Source organism: Dasypus novemcinctus, chromosome 19 (assembly GCF_030445035.2).
Source record: "Dasypus novemcinctus isolate mDasNov1 chromosome 19, mDasNov1.1.hap2, whole genome shotgun sequence".
In the NCBI taxonomy this organism is placed as follows: domain Eukaryota; kingdom Metazoa; phylum Chordata; class Mammalia; order Cingulata; family Dasypodidae; genus Dasypus; species Dasypus novemcinctus.
In genome coordinates, this window is record NC_080691.1 from 53,574,883 (window position 1) to 53,590,903 (window position 16,021).

At 52.4% G+C, this 16,021-nt stretch overlaps 1 long non-coding RNA gene and 1 gene segment (V, D, J or C); both read right to left on the bottom strand.

The window, feature by feature from the left end:
- Window positions 1–12,516: 12,516 nt before the first annotated feature.
- Window positions 12,517–14,213, bottom strand: LOC139436991 (uncharacterized). Its single transcript, XR_011646546.1, has 2 exons — window positions 12,949–14,213; window positions 12,517–12,650 (listed from the first exon to the last, which is right to left on the bottom strand). It is a non-coding gene; the product is annotated as an uncharacterized lncRNA (long non-coding RNA).
- A 1,311-nt stretch (window positions 14,214–15,524) lies between these two features.
- The window catches only part of LOC101413443 (immunoglobulin alpha-2 heavy chain-like), a 353,255-nt gene continuing 352,758 nt past the window's right edge, over window positions 15,525–16,021 (bottom strand). The window contains 1 exon segment of the C gene segment in view: window positions 15,525–15,967. Within this exon segment, the coding sequence occupies window positions 15,573–15,967 (395 nt within the window).

Below are 16,021 nucleotides of genomic sequence, written 5' to 3' on the forward strand. Positions count from 1 at the left end.
TTTAAAAAAAAAATATAGATCACGAAAAATGTTACATTAAAAATATGAGATTCCCGTATACCCCATACCCCACACCCCACACTCCTCCCACATCGACAACCTTCTTCATCATTGTAGCACATTCAATACATTTGGTAAATGCATCTTGGAGCACTGCATTTTCCAACTACTTGAATTTGGCAGTATATTAGGCTTCATTTTTGAAAATGTTTTGGATCACAAAGGGGTTCAACTATAGCAGGGGAGGACCACTGGTGTGGGGTGTCATTGAAGGGGGACACATGTTTGGGAGGGAGTTTTCTAGGGTATGTGTATAGGGTATATAAAAATGTTCAGATGTTCGTTGGGTAAGGTCAAAGTAGATAGAGTTACACATGACAACTGACAGAGTACTGAGTTCCTAGCTAGGGGAGCACTGTCACATTCCTGGAAGGAACAGCAACAATCTCCCAAGTGCAAGGTCAAAGACCGGTGAAGAAGGATGGTCCAATGATGAGCACTTGATACTGATGACTATGCTTCTGAGCTTGTGTGCCTGAAATTTCAACAAGGCCTAGAGGTGCATGGTACCAAGACTTGCCTCCAGAGAGCCTTCATGTTGCTCAAACGTGGCCTTTCTCTAAGCCAAACTCAGCATGTAAATGCATTACCCTCCCTGCACTTTCTTTCTTGCTTGCTTGCTTTCTTGCTTTCTTTCTTGCTTTCTTTTTTTTCCCCTCAAATTCTACTCAATTTATTCATTTTTAAAAAAATATTACTTTAAAAAAATATGAGGTCCCCATTCACTCCCACCGCCCCCACCCCACCACTCCCCCCACAGTAACACTCTCCCCCATCATCATGACACATCCATTGCATCTGGTGAGTACATCTCTGGACCTCGCTGCACCCCATGGCCTATGGTCCACACCATAGCCCACACTCTCCCACGTTCCATCCAGTGGGCCATGGGAGGACATACAATGTCCAGCAATTGTCCCTGCAGCACCACCCAGGACAAATCCAAGTCCCGAAAATGCCTCCACATCTCATCTCTTCCTCCCATTCCCCGCACCCAGCAACCACCATGGCCACTTTCTCCACATCTTGCTTTCTTTCTTTTGTGCTTTCTTTTGTTCTTTCTTTTTCTTTTTTTTCTTTATTTTCTTTTAAATGTTACATAAAAAAATATAAGGTCCCCATATAACCCCCACCCCACCCACACCACTCCTCCCACATCAACAAACTCTTCCATCATTGTGGCACATCCACTGCACACGGCGAATATGCTTTCAATGTCCGCAGGGCAGCACCTGTGGAGGGAGTGGGCCTTGGGCAGCCCCTGGGTGCCCTCCAGGTCCTTGTGGGGACCCTCCTGTGGCCCCTAACCCAGGCTCTGCAGCCGCATGCCTCTGTGCCCTCATGGCTGGATCAAGCCCCTCCCTTGTCTCTCACTACCCAGAGCACTGAGGACCCTGTCTGGCTGACCATGTGCATGACTCGAGGCCACAGCTCATTTGCAGCTAGTCATTTTGGGGGCATTCTGAGGGAATTGGGCCTGGGGGTGCTTGCAGGGACAGCCTTTGCAGACCGGGAGCTAGGTTTTCGGGGTCTCTGGGCCTGCTCCTACCTCCCCACCCCCACCCAGGGCAGGTGCAAGATGCTGCAGTCTCAGCTTCTCCCCAGTTTAGTCATTTGGGACCAATTTAGCTCTCGAGGTTACATGCAAATGGCTGTTTGTTCCACACTGAAAAAAACATGTTTCTCACTCTGAGGCTATTTGCAGAAACAGCTTGTACAGATTTGCCACCTGCAGCCACAGCCACCCCCATCCCCTCAGCATGGCCATGCTGTCCCAGAACTCAGGATCCAGGGGTCTCTGAGGGTGGGGGTAGCCCTCAACCCCTCCTCTAGGAGAGAGCCCCACTTGGCTGACCCCGGGTCCTCGATGTCATGATTGCCCTGCAAAGGGAAGCTACTGAATTAAAATGCATTTTCGTTTGTTTCCATTAGTGTAACCCAGGGTTTTAGAGGAGTAGCCCCCCAGGCTGGCCCCAAGCTTTTCATACTGCCTGGGTGTGAGAGAGGGTCCAAGCCCCAAGTGCTGGGGGTGGGGGGCAGAGGGGTGGGTTTGTCCAGGACCCCAAAGTCCCAAGGCCAGACCTGTACCTTTGGGGAGCCTGGAGACAGTGGGAGCAGATATGGGCACATGGCCCAAGGACTCACTGTCTACCCTCACTGGCCAGGGACATGGGGCAGCACCAAGGGCACCCTAATGTGAGGTGTGTGCTCTGAGCACCTCACCCAGTGCTCAGGGCCTGGGGTCCCTACTGCACAGACAAGGACAAGGCTCAGCACGATGAGGGGGCTGGATTGTGGCCATATGGGAAGAGTAGTAGATACCCCCAACCAGGCACTGGGGCCCCTGAGCCAACAGGCCAAAGGGTAGGCACAGTACCTGCTGGCCCTGGTGCATCATACCACATGCCCCATGTCCTTGCCCTAGCCTACTGCCTCTTCCCCATGCCCCTGCCCCATGCCTCTATGCCTCATCCCTTTCTCTTGCCCCATGCTGCATGCCCCTGCACCTGCCCTGCTTTTGCTCCTTGCCCCATGCCCCTGCCCCTTCTCCTGCCCTGTGCTCCTTCCATCTATGCCTCTCCTCTCTCCCTGTCCCATGCCCATGCCCCTGTCCCATAGCTCTGTCCCTGCCCCAATCCCTTGCCCGTGTTTCCCACCTGGTGGCAGCCCTACCTGCCCCATGCCCTTGCCCTTTCTCCCACATCATGACCCAGTCTTCTGCCCCATGCCCCTGTGCCTGCTCCCTGCCCAGTTCTCCATGCCCCATGCTCCTGTCCCCCACCCTGTGACTCGGCCACCTGCCCTATGCCCCTATGCCTGCTCCCTGTCCAGTGCTCTCTGCCCCATGCCTCTGCTGCATGCCTCTGCCCTTGACCCATGGCCTTGCCCCTGTCCCCCATCCCCTGATCCAGCTACCTGCCCCATGCCCCTGTGCCATGCCCTTGCCCCCTGCCACTTTCCTTGCCCAGTTTCCTTGTGCTTGCCCCCTGCCTGTCCCATGGCCCTGTCCGTGTGCCTTCACTGCCCCATGGCCCTGTCCACACCTCAGCTCCTTTGCTCCTCTGCCCCCTCTCACTGCCTGTGCTTCTCGCTGCCTCACCTCCTGTATCCCTCTGTCTGTGCTCTGCCTCTCTTCCTTGTCAGGATCCCTGCCCTCCTTGGCCCATCCTGGCCCTATCTGTGTCCATCAGCATCAGACTGTCTTGCTCCTGCCCTGTCCCTGTTGGTTTCTCCATCTGTCTCTCTGCTCACTCTGCCTCCCACAGGCCTCTGTTGTTTGCGAGTGTAGCTGTCAGGAAATCTGTCCCATCTTTCTCCCTATGTCACTGGATCATCTGTTTCCACTTCAATCTCTCCCTCCATCTCTGTCCTCATCCACTGGGTTTTCTCTGCTGCCATTTGATCTCCTTTAGTCTCTTTTTTGTTTGTTTGTATGTTTGCTTGTTTTTTCCATTGTTGGATTTTTCTTTTTTTTTAAATTTAATTTAATTTAATTTTTTTAAATTCATTTTTAAAAAATATTACATTAAAAAAAATGAGGTCTCCATATACCCCCCACCCCCCTCACCCCACTCCTCCCGCCATAGCAACATTCTCCTCCATCATCATGAGACATTCATTGCATTTGGTGAATACATCTCTGAGCACTGCTGCACCTCATGGTCAATGGTCCATATCTGGTTTATTGGACTTCCCCCATTCATCTAACATGGAGGTGAAGAAGGTCAACCACCACACCAGGGAGCCAAGACTGCCTGCAACTGAAAGCAGGAGAATTGCATCCGGCATCCATCTGGAATCTAAGCCCCCTCTTGATATAGATGTGGAGTGGACACAACCACTCTAAGGTCCACAGGATGGAGGAATAGAGTATGGATTAGAGTGGACTTACTGATATTCTATTCATGAGCATGTGACTAGTAATCTTTTAGTCTCTTCATGTTCGCCCGTGTCTCCTTTTATTTCTGTGACTCTCCCCAGTATCTTCGTCTCCCTCCAATTTTCTCCCCCTCTACCCATCTCCTCTTTTTGCTTCCAATTCTCTCTCCCTTTCTTTCACTCTCTCTCATCTCTATCTCTCTATGGATAGATAGATATCCACCCATCTGTATATATCTATATCATTCTCTATCTATACCTTTATCTATTTACATCTATCCATATCTACCTCTCTATTTCTCTTCTATCATCTATCGTCTATCTATATCTACCATATATATCTAGTCTATCTATATCTCTATTATCTATATACCTACTTATTTCTACCTGTCTTATGTCTGTCTCCATCTCACCAGCTGTCTCTGACTCTCTCTCTACCTGTTTCTATTCCTATCTTCCTCCCCAAATCGATCTTGCTGCCTATATTTCTTTGTCTCCATCTTTGTCTCTCTCTCTATGTATCTTCCTTCCTGTCTCTATCTCACTGACTCTACTTATTTTTTTCTCATTTTTATTGTATTTCTTTGAAGGTACATAGATCACAAAAAATGTTACATTAAAAAATATAAGAGGTTCCCATATACCCCCCATCCCCCACTCCTCCCACATCAGCAACCTCTTTCATCACTGTGGCACATTCTTTGCATTTGGTGAATATATTTTAAAGCACTGCTGTCCTGCATAGATTATAGTTTACATTGTAGTTTACACTCTTCCCCAGTCCATTAAGTGGGTTATGGCAGGATATTATCAATGTCTTCCTGGCTTCTTCATCTGGAACTGGAAAGAAGAGGGAAGGACTCTAGCAACACCCCATTTGCTGTGTGAACTGTGCTGCACAGTCACCAAATAGCACCTCCTTTGAGAAGGTCCCCAGCTGATACTGAAGAAGGAAGGCAAGAACTAGGAGATGCCATCCTGAAACCTCAGTGAAGTGATGCATGCAGTCAGCAGTTCCAACTTAGAGACACTCTAAAACCAGTGGGTGCAAGGCTATACCCCACACCGAGCCCATCAGAACACATAGATAGACCCCGGCAAAGGCACATTTCAGAGCCCCGCATGACTCCCATATGCAGCAGAATGTGGAACCCACTGAAGGAAGAAACAACAGCCTGTGGCCACTAAGTGTCTAGTCCCTGAGCTCTGGGGGCTGCCCACACTGGACCCTGCTGCCCGCTGTGCACCCCACACCCAGGGCCCAGGCAGGCTGAGAAAAGAGATCACCCTTGAGCCCAGTTCCAGATCTCAGCACGACAGGGACAAGGGCATGACCAAGGTGCAGAGTGGGGACCTGGAAGGATAAAGGGCCAGGTGTCTTCAACAGATAATGCAGAGGACAGAGGAGAGGTAGGGACGCAGGTGCAGTAGAATGGATGTGCTGACCAGCAACAACTGTGCCTCATGGGCCCCTCACTCACTGACATGTCATGGGCAAGAGCAGGCTGGGGGTGACACTGAGAAGTGCCAAACCATTACTTAAGAGGAACTGTGGAGGCTGATTGTTTCCAAAGGCGGTCAAGTGTTTGAGAGATACATGATGGAGTTTTAGAGATGAAATCTCACCATGCCTAGGACTTCTTGGGAGTGAGGGCGGGGACAAGGTTGGGGTCAGTGGAAAGCTTCCTGAAGCCCTGGCTCATCTAAGCATTGGCCCTGAATCTCTTCAAGAGAGTTTCTACTGGATTCCTGGGCCAATCCACCCCAGACCCAGAAAAACCCTTATTCTGGGAACTCAGCAGCCCCCAAGTCCAGGTGTTCAGGTTGAAACCATGGTGCCCCCAGCCCAGGCCCTCTGCCCCAGCCCCTCTGTCTCCACAAGTCCCTCCAGATCCACCTTCACACAAGTCCAATCAACACACCAGGGGGCTCTTGGCAGAGGAGGAGGAGGCATGGATGTTCATTGAGAAATTGACCCCTGAGCAGGTGGAGATGGCCCCAAGCCCCTGTTCTCTGACAAGTGTGCTTGCTTGTAACTCTCTTAGCAGTGGAGCTGGGTCACCCAAAACTTCACCTCCACTGTGCCTCCCAGGCCAGGCCAGGCCCTCATCCCTCACCCCCTGATGCCCCCAGCCCCCAGCCCCTTCATGTTCCCAGCCCCTCACCCCCTAAAGCTCCCCTCTTCCACCCAAGTCCCATTTCCACAAGTCACCCAGAGGGATGTGTTCACAGCAGGGTGAGAGCCTGTGCTTCCCATATGAGGTTCAGTGGGGGCAAACCCAATGTCTCCCCCACCTTGCTGCCCCTCACTCTGCCCTCCACACCCACCCAGCCTGGCAGGTCGGTGCTGCTTCTAGACCAGGGTGACGTGAGCCTTAGTCAGTAGGGCCCCTTGCCACAGACCCCCTGACCCCCATCACAGCCCCTGCTGGCCCTCCCCTCCCACTCTGGACTATTGCACTCCCAGCCCCTCTATGGTCGACCTGGCAGCTGTGTCACTGTCCCTGAGCTGGGCCTCTGAGTGCTGGCCTCTGTCTGTCCTGCACATTGGTCCCCAGGACAGGGTCCTCCTCTCTTCACCCTGAGGGTCCTAACCCCCAGGGGCTCCCAACACCCCAGAAGTGTTGGGGACATGACTCCACACGTGATCTGGGAGTTGGGAAGCAGGGAGAGGGCCCAGCTGAGGTCTGCTGGGATAATCCAAGGGTCCCTGAGGCAGTGGGGGCAGGGAAAGGGGAAGGGGCACTTTTGAGTTTAGCCTGGGACCCAGGGGAGCCTGTCTTAGCCCATTCTCCCCTCACCAGGAGCCTGAGAAATCCCCAGCTTCCTGAGGGTTGTTCTGCCCTGCTGCCTCAGGCCCACAGCCCCCTTCCAGCTGTCAAGCCCCCTGTGCCAGCCCAAGACCTGAGCCCTGGACCTGCGTCCCCATAATCCAGGGCCCAGCTGCCTCTGTCTTCCAGCGGTTTCCCCTCCCTGTGTTTGGGGTCTTGTGTGTGTTCATGGCTTCTCTCTGGTCCCAGGGAACTGTTCCCTACTGGTGCCAGAACAGAGAATAGGGCGGTTGAACTGATGGGCATCCACAACCTCAGGGGCTGGGTGGCCAGAACTCGGGGTCAGGCCTCAGCGCTGCTTGTTCCCCAGTGCGGACTGTCCCCAGGCCCTGCCCTCCCCGGTGCCTGCTGTCCTCCGGGCAATTGTTCTATCCACCGTTTGCAGTGGGGGCCTTCCATGAGCCTGGGCCTGGGGGCTCTGTAGACCCATGATCCACCTTGGAGGAGGGTCTCTGCCCACCTCAGGATGGGACCGCAGTCTCTGAACCAGAATGGGGTGGATGTGCAATACTGCTAGTGTTTGCTGGGCTGCTCATTTAGCCTGTGTGACTCAGACCCTCACCTGGGGCATGTTACTTGACCCCATAGCAAGGGTTGGGGGCATGGGCTTCATTGAGACTCCTTGAGCACAAAGTGCTTGGAAAGAGTGAGATGGGCATGTGAGTGTGTGTGGATGAGTGCAAATGAGTGTGTTTGAGAGTGAATGTGTGAGGTTTGTCAGTGTGTTTGTGTGCATGGGCATGTTTGAATGTGAGTGTATGTGTGAGTATGTGTGATCTGTCAGTGAGTGGATTCACATGTGACTGGGTGTAGATGTGAGTATGAGTGAAAGCACAAATGAGTGTGGGATGAGTCTTGTAGTCAAGGGAGTGTGATTTAGTGTGACTGAGAATATGTGAGTGTGGGGAGGTCAGTTTATGGGTCAGGGGCATTTCTGGAATGTGTCTGTGTGTGTACGTTTACACATGTGCATGATGTGTGTGTTTGCATGTTAGTATGGATGCATGTGTGTGGGGTGAGTGTGTTTTGGGAATTTCTGTGTGTCTTTGTGCAAGCATGCAGCATCGTGTAAGTGGGTGTGCTTGTGTGTGCTTATGAGGAAGCTTATGTGTCTCTGTGTGTTATTTCTGTGTGCGCATGTGCTCATCTGTGTAAGTGTGTATTTGGGGTGTGTGTTGGGGCATTTCTGTGAATGTGTGCCTCTTTATGTGAGTATGTATTTGGGTGTTTCTATGGTATGTGGCTACTTGTGTGAGCATGACTGCATGAGTGAGCCTGTGTTTTCATCTCTGAGGATGTGTGTTAGGGTTTGGCGGTCATAGCAGTCTGCACTGATGCCTGGGCCCATGTCACTGCATTTCCGTATCTCTTCTTAACCCTTCCTCTGGGCATCTCCATGTCCAAGACCCTCTCTCCCTCTATTTGCCTCTCCCCCACCTCTATCTCTGCCTCTTGGTCTCTCATTTTTGTCTGTATGTCTCCCCATCCCTGACTCTGTCTCCCCATCCCTGTCTCTCCATGTCTCTGTTCCTGTCTTCCAGTATCTCAATCCCTTTCTCTGCCTCCCCATCTCTGTCTCTGCCTCCCCAGCCCTGTCTCTGTCTCTCCAGCCCTGTCTCTGTATCCCCACCTCTCTCTGTCACCCCAGCCCAGTCTCTGTCTCCCCATCCCTGTCTCTGTCTCCCCTTCTCTATCTCTGTTTTCCTGTTCCTGTGTATGTTCCACTCTCCCCATCCCTCCTCTTTCTCTCTGTCCTTGTCTCTGACTCTGCATTCCCTGTTCTCATCCCTATTTCATCTGTCTCTCTCATCGTCTCTGCCCCTTCCTGTTCCTACCTGCATCCCTGTACCTGATTCTTTTGTTTTATTCTTTTTAAATTTTTAAAATTTAATTGCCTTTAAAAAAAAACACATAGATCACAAAAAATATTACATTAAAAAATGTAAGAGGTTCCCGTATACCCACTCTCCATCCACCCCACTCCTCCCACATCAACAACCTCTTTCATCAGTGTGGCACATTCATTGCATTTGATGAATATATTTTGGAGCACTGCTGCCCCACATGGATAATAGATTTCATTGTAGTTTACACTCTCCCCCAGTACATTCAGTGGGTTATGGCAGGATGTATAATGTCCTGCATCTGTCCCTGCAATATCATTTAGGACAACTCCAAGTCCCCAAAATGCCCCCACATCACATCTCTTCTTTCCTCTTCCTGCCCTCAGCAACTACCATGGCCACTTTCTCCAGATCAACGCTACAATTACTTTTGTTGCTAGAGTCACAATAGTTCTATAGTAGAATATCAGTAAGTCTACTCTAATGCATATTTTATTCCTTCATCCTGTGGACCCTGGGATGGTGATGTCCACTCCATCTCTAAATCGAGAGGGGGCTTAGATCCCACATGGATGATGGCTGGGATTCTCCTGCTTAGAGTTGTAGGCACTCTCGGTTCCCTCGTGTGGTGGTTGACCATCTTCACCTCCCCATTAGCCCTCAGTGATCCTGGGTGTGACATATAGGTCCTGCCTTGGGCCAATTCCTGCTGGTGCTCAGCCCTTATGGTGTGTCTGTCCTAGACCACAGTCCTGGATGATAGTCTGCTGGAACCCCAAGATTGTGTCCCCCAGTCTGCCCCAGACTGTGAGGGAATAGGGTGCAGGGGGAGCAGGAGGGAGGAGCATGTGGGGTGGGACTCCACAGGCCCAGGGCCAGAGCTCGTCTGGGGGTCTGCAAAGCCAGCAACGCCTTGGGCCTGGCTGTACTGTGGGTACAGTCCCACAGTGAGTGGAGACTGACATGTCACTGTAGCTGGCCATGAACCCCCCTGACCCTGGCTTGACATGGGCAGATGCTAGAATGACCCTACGCTGATCCTGCCTTACCCTGGGCAAATGCTGGCAGATCCTAGCTGACCCTGGCTTGCCCTGGCTGACCCTGGCTTGCCCTGGCTGGCCTTGGCAGATCCTGGCTAGTCCTGGCATATCCTGGCTGACTCTGGCTGACTCTGGCTGAACCTGGCTGGCCTTGGCTTGCCCTGGCTGGCTCTGACTGGCTGTGGTTGGCCCTGGCTGGCCTTGGTATATCCTGCTTAGCCCTAGCAGATCTTGGCTGACCCTGGCTGAACTGGTTGGCCCTGGCTGGCCTTGTCAGATCCTGGCTATCCCTGGCAGATTATGCCTGACTCTGACTGACCCTGGCTAGCCTTGGCTGACCCAGGCAGATCCTGGCTAACTGGGCTGGTATGGGTGGGGGCTGGGCCCTCTGCAGGTGTCATGCCACTCACTGTTTCTGACAGGCACTCCCAGGCCTCAGGCCATCTGGCCAGGTCTCAGTTTGGGGCCTGGTTCTCAGAACCACAGGTCCCCTAGTCAGGACACCTGGGCTCTGCTCACAATGACTCAGCCACCCAGAGGGACTATTTTGGGTGTTTCAGAAGGTGATGGGACACAGGAGTCTTGAGATGAAAGAGAAAAACAAGAGAAGCTGATGACCAAACCAGGTCATAATAGGAATTAAAAAAAGCAACGAGAACACAACAAAAAGCACACATCAAAGATGGGATTCTGAATAAAGTTTGTACTGATACAGTAAAAAAAAAGATGAAAAAACATCCCCTTCCCTCCCTCCTTCCTGTCCCACTCCCCTATATTCACTAAGCTCCGCCATAGGACCCCTGCTCCTATGTCCCTTCAGGGCCAGGGATCTAGCCCCTGGGCCCAAGCAGACAAGTTAGATGCATGCATTCCCTCTGGGCCTTGGAGAAGAAAGAGATGGGCATGGAGAGGCATCATTCTATCCTTTGGACAGTCCATTGGCCAAGAGAGTCTTCTGACCTCTATGAGACTCCTTCCTTACCTTGTGAACTATTTCCTACTCAAGTTCCAGGATCAGGGTAGAGAACAAAGAATTCAGAAACCAAGAAAGGGATTGAGGCTGAGAAGAAGGCATGAGAGACCAGGAAAAATGGCCAAAGGATAGGAACAAAGGACTGAGAGCTGGAAATAAAGATCTAAGGGTTCATGGAAATGGGCAGGAGTAGTACTCAGTTACCAGGACCAGGGCTGAGAAATCAGGATGAGGGTCAAGTGATGAGGACCAGGGCTGAGGGTTTGGGCCCAGTGCCAGGGTTCAGGACCAGGGTCAAGCTATCCAGTCCTGGGTCAAGTGATCAGGCCTTGGGCCAAGTGATCATGACCAGATTCCAATGATCAAGACCAGGACGTTTTGATCAGGATCAAGGCCCAGGGATTAGGGCCAGGGATGAATGACCAGGACTAAGTCTGAGTGATCAGGATCAGGGCCCAATGATCTGAACTATAGCTCAGTCATCAGGACCAGTGCCCAATGATCAGGACCAGATTCTTCGATGAGGAATAAGGTCTAGTGGTCAGGTCCAGAGCTGAGTGATCAGAATCAGAGCCTAGTGACCAAGATCAGGGCCCAATGACCAGGACCTAGGCCTAGTGGTTAGACCAGGGCCCATTGATGAGTACCAGGGCCCAATGATCAGGGTCAGGGCTCAGAGGTCAGGACCAGAGCCATGTGTCAGGACCAGGGCCAAGTGATCAGGACCATCCACCATTCATCCATCCACCCATCTATCCATCCATCTACCATCCATCCATCCAAGCATCCATCTGTCCATCCACTTATCCATCCAGGACCAGGGCTGACTGAGCAGGACCACAGTTTAGTAATCAGGACCAGGGCCAGATGATCAGGATCAGGGTCCAGTGAACAAGACCAGAGATGCGTGTCATGACCATGGCTCATTGATTAAGACCAGTGCTGAATAATTATGACTAGAGCCTAGGCATCATAACCAGTGCTGAGTGATGAGGACCTGGGCTTCTGAGCAGGACCAGGGTCCAGTTATCAAGACCTGTGGTGAGTAATCAGTGATCTGTACTACAGCCTAGTTTCAGGACCAGGGCTTAGGGATCAGAAACAGTGCCATGTTATCAGAATCAGATCACTGATGGGCAATAAAGCCAGTGTTCAGGACCAGGGCTGAGTGATCAAGACCAGGTCTCAGTAATCAGGATCAGGAACTAGTGACCAGGACCAGGAGTGGGTGATTTTGACCAGGCTCAGTCATTAGTGCCAGGGCTAAGTGATCAGGAACAGAGCCCAATGATGGAAACCAGGGCCCAGTGATGAGACCCAGAACCCAATGACAGTACCAGAACTCAGTGATCAGGACCAGGGCCCAGTGATCAGGACAAGGGTCCAGTGGTCTGGACCAGAACCCAGTGTTCAGGACCAGGGGTGACTGAGTAGTTCAGGAGCTCAGTAATCAGGACAATTGCTGAATGATCAGGATCAGGCCTGATTGATTAATTTCAGGACCCAGCGATCAGGAACAGGGCCCAGTGATCAGGATCCTATGTGAGTGATCCTAGGGCCCACTCATTCAGAGTAGGGCCCAATGACTAGGCTCAAGTTTCAGTGATCTGAACCAGGGCTCAGTGACAGGACCAGGGCCTAGTGACCAAGACAAGTGCCTTGTGTTACATCTCAGGCTCTTGGATCTGTTTTGGTCTTTGGTGGAGGCCAGCTCTTACTCCTGGTACTGGCATCTTTATGCCCTGGATCTTGTCAGGTCTTGGAATGGGACAGTGTTGATCCTTCTCCCATCTACCCTCCCTACGTCTCTAAGGGAACATGTGGCAGATGTCTTCCAGTTCTGATGAACCCTTCCCCCTTTGTTCCCCTCATGTATAGTTCTGAGAATATTTGTGTTTGGGGTCAGTTTATTGCTCCAGGGAGGTGCATGTAGAGGGTTGGGGGCAGGGTGCTTTCAGAGCAGGGGAGATTTGGCATCTGGAGGTAAGCTTCTCTGGGGATTTCCAGGAGGTTCACTTCTCACCTGTGAACACAAGAGGTGCTCATTAGGCATGGTCCAGCGAGAGCTCCTAAGTGTTGGCAGCCTCCTTGTGAACAGCTCAGTCCCAACCAGTGCCTGGCCCACGGGAGGCTGGATTTCATCCTGAGGATATTGCTCCCGTTCTGATTTCACTGTCTGCCTGTGTCCTCAGCATCTTGGAAGGAACCACCTCTCTGGGCAGAGCAGAGTTCTCAGCAGTGGGAACAGCCAACCACCCCCTCTGGACCCAGGTTCCCCATGCCCACTTCAACACATCTGCCTTCCCCGACTGGGGGCACACCTGAGTCCTTGGGCTCCTTCTCAGTACTGGGGCCCCTCCTTGTGCCCAGGTGGGCCTCGCACACTTGTGACAGTCAGCGCTGTGCTATAGAAGAGGCTCAGCAGGAACAGTGTGAGCAGGGTGACAGTGGTGGGCCACAGATTGGCTCCCGGGGCCTCTTCCTCCAAGTTGTCCTGCTGTGGATCCAGCACCACCCATGGAAACATCTGCCAATCTGAAAGACACTGTGGGCCTGCGAGGCCCAGACATGCATGGGCAGGGGCTTGAGCCGGAGCTGTCCCCTCCTGTACCTCTGAGGTCTGGGGAACCACGATGGGGTACCATATCTCAGGACTGAATTTGACTCAAGGAGGACAAAGAAGCAGGAGGTCTTGAAGTAAGGGCTTGGGGCCATTGTAGCTCCTGAGATGCCTGAGGACCACTGTTTCTGAGGGTCTTAGGGTATCTTGAAGCAGGGAGGAGGGAAGGCACTGTCTTTGCTGATCCAGAGAAGGAGAGATTGAATCTCAGCTGTGTATTCAGCAAGCACTCATCAAGCTCCTGCTCTGGGCTGGCCTTGGACAAGGCCTTGAATCCCAGAGAGGACCCAGACATGGCTTGCCCTTAGGAAGTGCTGGCTGTGACAGCTCTGAGTCTGTAAATCAGCATGCCCAGAACTGGCTGGGGCATGCCCAGTCCTTGATACACTTCCAAGGAATGTGCCTGAGGGACACAGAGAGTATGAGGGAGGACCAAGTGGGAATTAACAGCTCAAGTGGCTCTACTGTCTTCAGGGTCCCAGGCGCAGACCACCCATAATATATGGGGGTTGGGCCCACTTGTTATATGCTGATACATCTCATCATCCTTTCAACTATCTGTCACTTACTCATTCATTATCCTTTCATCTATCCTCCATCAAACCATCCATCCATCCACTGATTAGTCTATCCACCCACCATCCAACCATCCATCCATCCACCCATCCTTCCATCCATATATCTACCCACTCATGCATTATACATTCTATGATTTATCTGCATTCTACCCATCTACTGGTCCAAACCCTTATCTATTGATTCTTCTTTTCTCCCCCTAATATTAGAAAGTCCTGTCTTTGGGCCAGGTCCTATGATGGGTCTCATAGGTGGCTAGAGAACCTTGTGACAGTACTTCCTTGGCTGACTGTTGCCCTCCCTACTGTCCTTTAGGTGATTGTACTCTTGAGTTTGGAGTGGGGACCTCCACTCTCCTTAGCCCTGGGAGAAGAGGGAGGCAGTCAGAGAGCCAGGTTCCCCAGGGAGGCCCAGAAGTCTCTGAGACTGAAGTAGAGTCCCCACCGCCCTCTTGCGGGAGTCCTAGTGCAGGTGTTCCCCTCATGGTCATGGAACTTCCCTTTCTGGGTTCTGCTTCTCCAGGTGGCCCCTTTCTATCAGGAGTTCCAAGCAGAAGCTGCAGGCCTACATAGGGTCCCTGACAGGGAGCTGTGTGTCTGGCCTTCTTTTGACTTACCTATCTCCCCTGCTCATACCCTGACTATTGTTTGTGCCATGCTTTGACTCAGGAAAGGATGGGGCACTTTAGTCTGGGGCTGGGCAGGGAGCAGGGGCTGCTGGGAGGAGTCTGTGGAATTAGTCTCTGAGATGTAAGCAGCTGGGCACACGGGAGTGGGGGAAAGGGCAACAGGACTGGAGTGGAGCAGGTTGGGAGGGCGAAGGCCCAGGAGGGTGCTTAGGGTAGCAGTAGGGTTGAGCCTCAAATGCAAGGCATTGGGGTGAAGTCCAGGAATAACTTGACTGGGGGGTTTGGGTGGGGGCTTTCCTTGCCTCTCTGGAGCTGGGGTCTGAGCTGTGAACCTCCTGCACTTGTAGGAGCTCTGGTGCGTGTGCATGCTTGTGAATGCACATGTGTGCTTGCCTGCAAGGTAGTGTGACACGAGGAGGTGGGGAAGGCTGCTCCAAGGCCAGGAGTTGGCCCTGCCATTCTGAGCTGCCTGTGTTGAATTCAGGTGGCTGTGGGGGTTTTCTGGGCATCCCTTCTTCCCAGTGGTACCTCTGGAATCCAATCCCCCTAAGCTGGGAAGCTCATCCATCCCACTCCTCCCCATGAAACTTCCCTCTCCATAATGGCACCAGCCTCTTTCTGGGTTCCTCCATTCCACTCTCATCCTTTCTAATCCCTCTCAGCTGCAACCAGAGACCTTTCTAAGATACAAATGACCATGTTGCCATGTCAGCTGTCCCCTCAGAAACTTCCCAGGGAGCCCACTGCTATTGAGGTCAATCATTCCTGTGTCTATTGCGGCCTTCTCACAGCTTAGCTCCCTCTGTCATGCACAGATACATTCACATACTCATAATCACACACAGTCATACCTGCCTCCCACACATTCATCCACACACTCACATCCCTTCAAACACACAGTTGCACACTCAAGGGTGTGAAGACACATTAAAGTGCTGGGCTGAAAGGGGAAACTGAGGCCCCTAGAGGGTCAGGGAAGGGGATTTCTTCCCCCGTCCCCCAGGCTCTGTCCCCTCCCGGCATGCCACAGGACCCTGAGGACAGACAGACAGGCAGCTGGACAGAAAAGCAGGTGCTGGCGAGCATGGTGTTTATTCAAGGGGTGGGTGAGAGGGGGCAGCTCAGTAGCAGGTGCCCTCTGCCTCGGCCATGATCACGGACACATTGACGTGGGTGGGTTTACCCGCCAAGCGGTTGATGGTCTTCTGGGTGAAGGCCTGGGGCAAGGCTTCGTGGCCCACCATGCAGGAGTAGTTATCTCCGTTTTGCCATTGCTCTGCTGACACGCGCAGGATGCTGGTCACAGCAAAGGTGGTGTCACTCTGGCCAGGCTCCTTCTCTGCAGCCCACGTTGTGTAGTCCTTGGAGGGCAGCTCCTGGTTCTCTCGCAGCCAGCGTACCATCACTTCTTTGGGGTTGAAACCCCTTGCAACACACGTCAACGTCAGCTGCTCATTCAGGGCCAACTCCTCCGACGGCGGCGGCAGTAGATGGACCTGGGGACGGAATCTGTTCCCTGGAGAGTGGGGAAAGCCAGGATCAGGGGTCTGGGAAGGGGTGGAGGACAGAG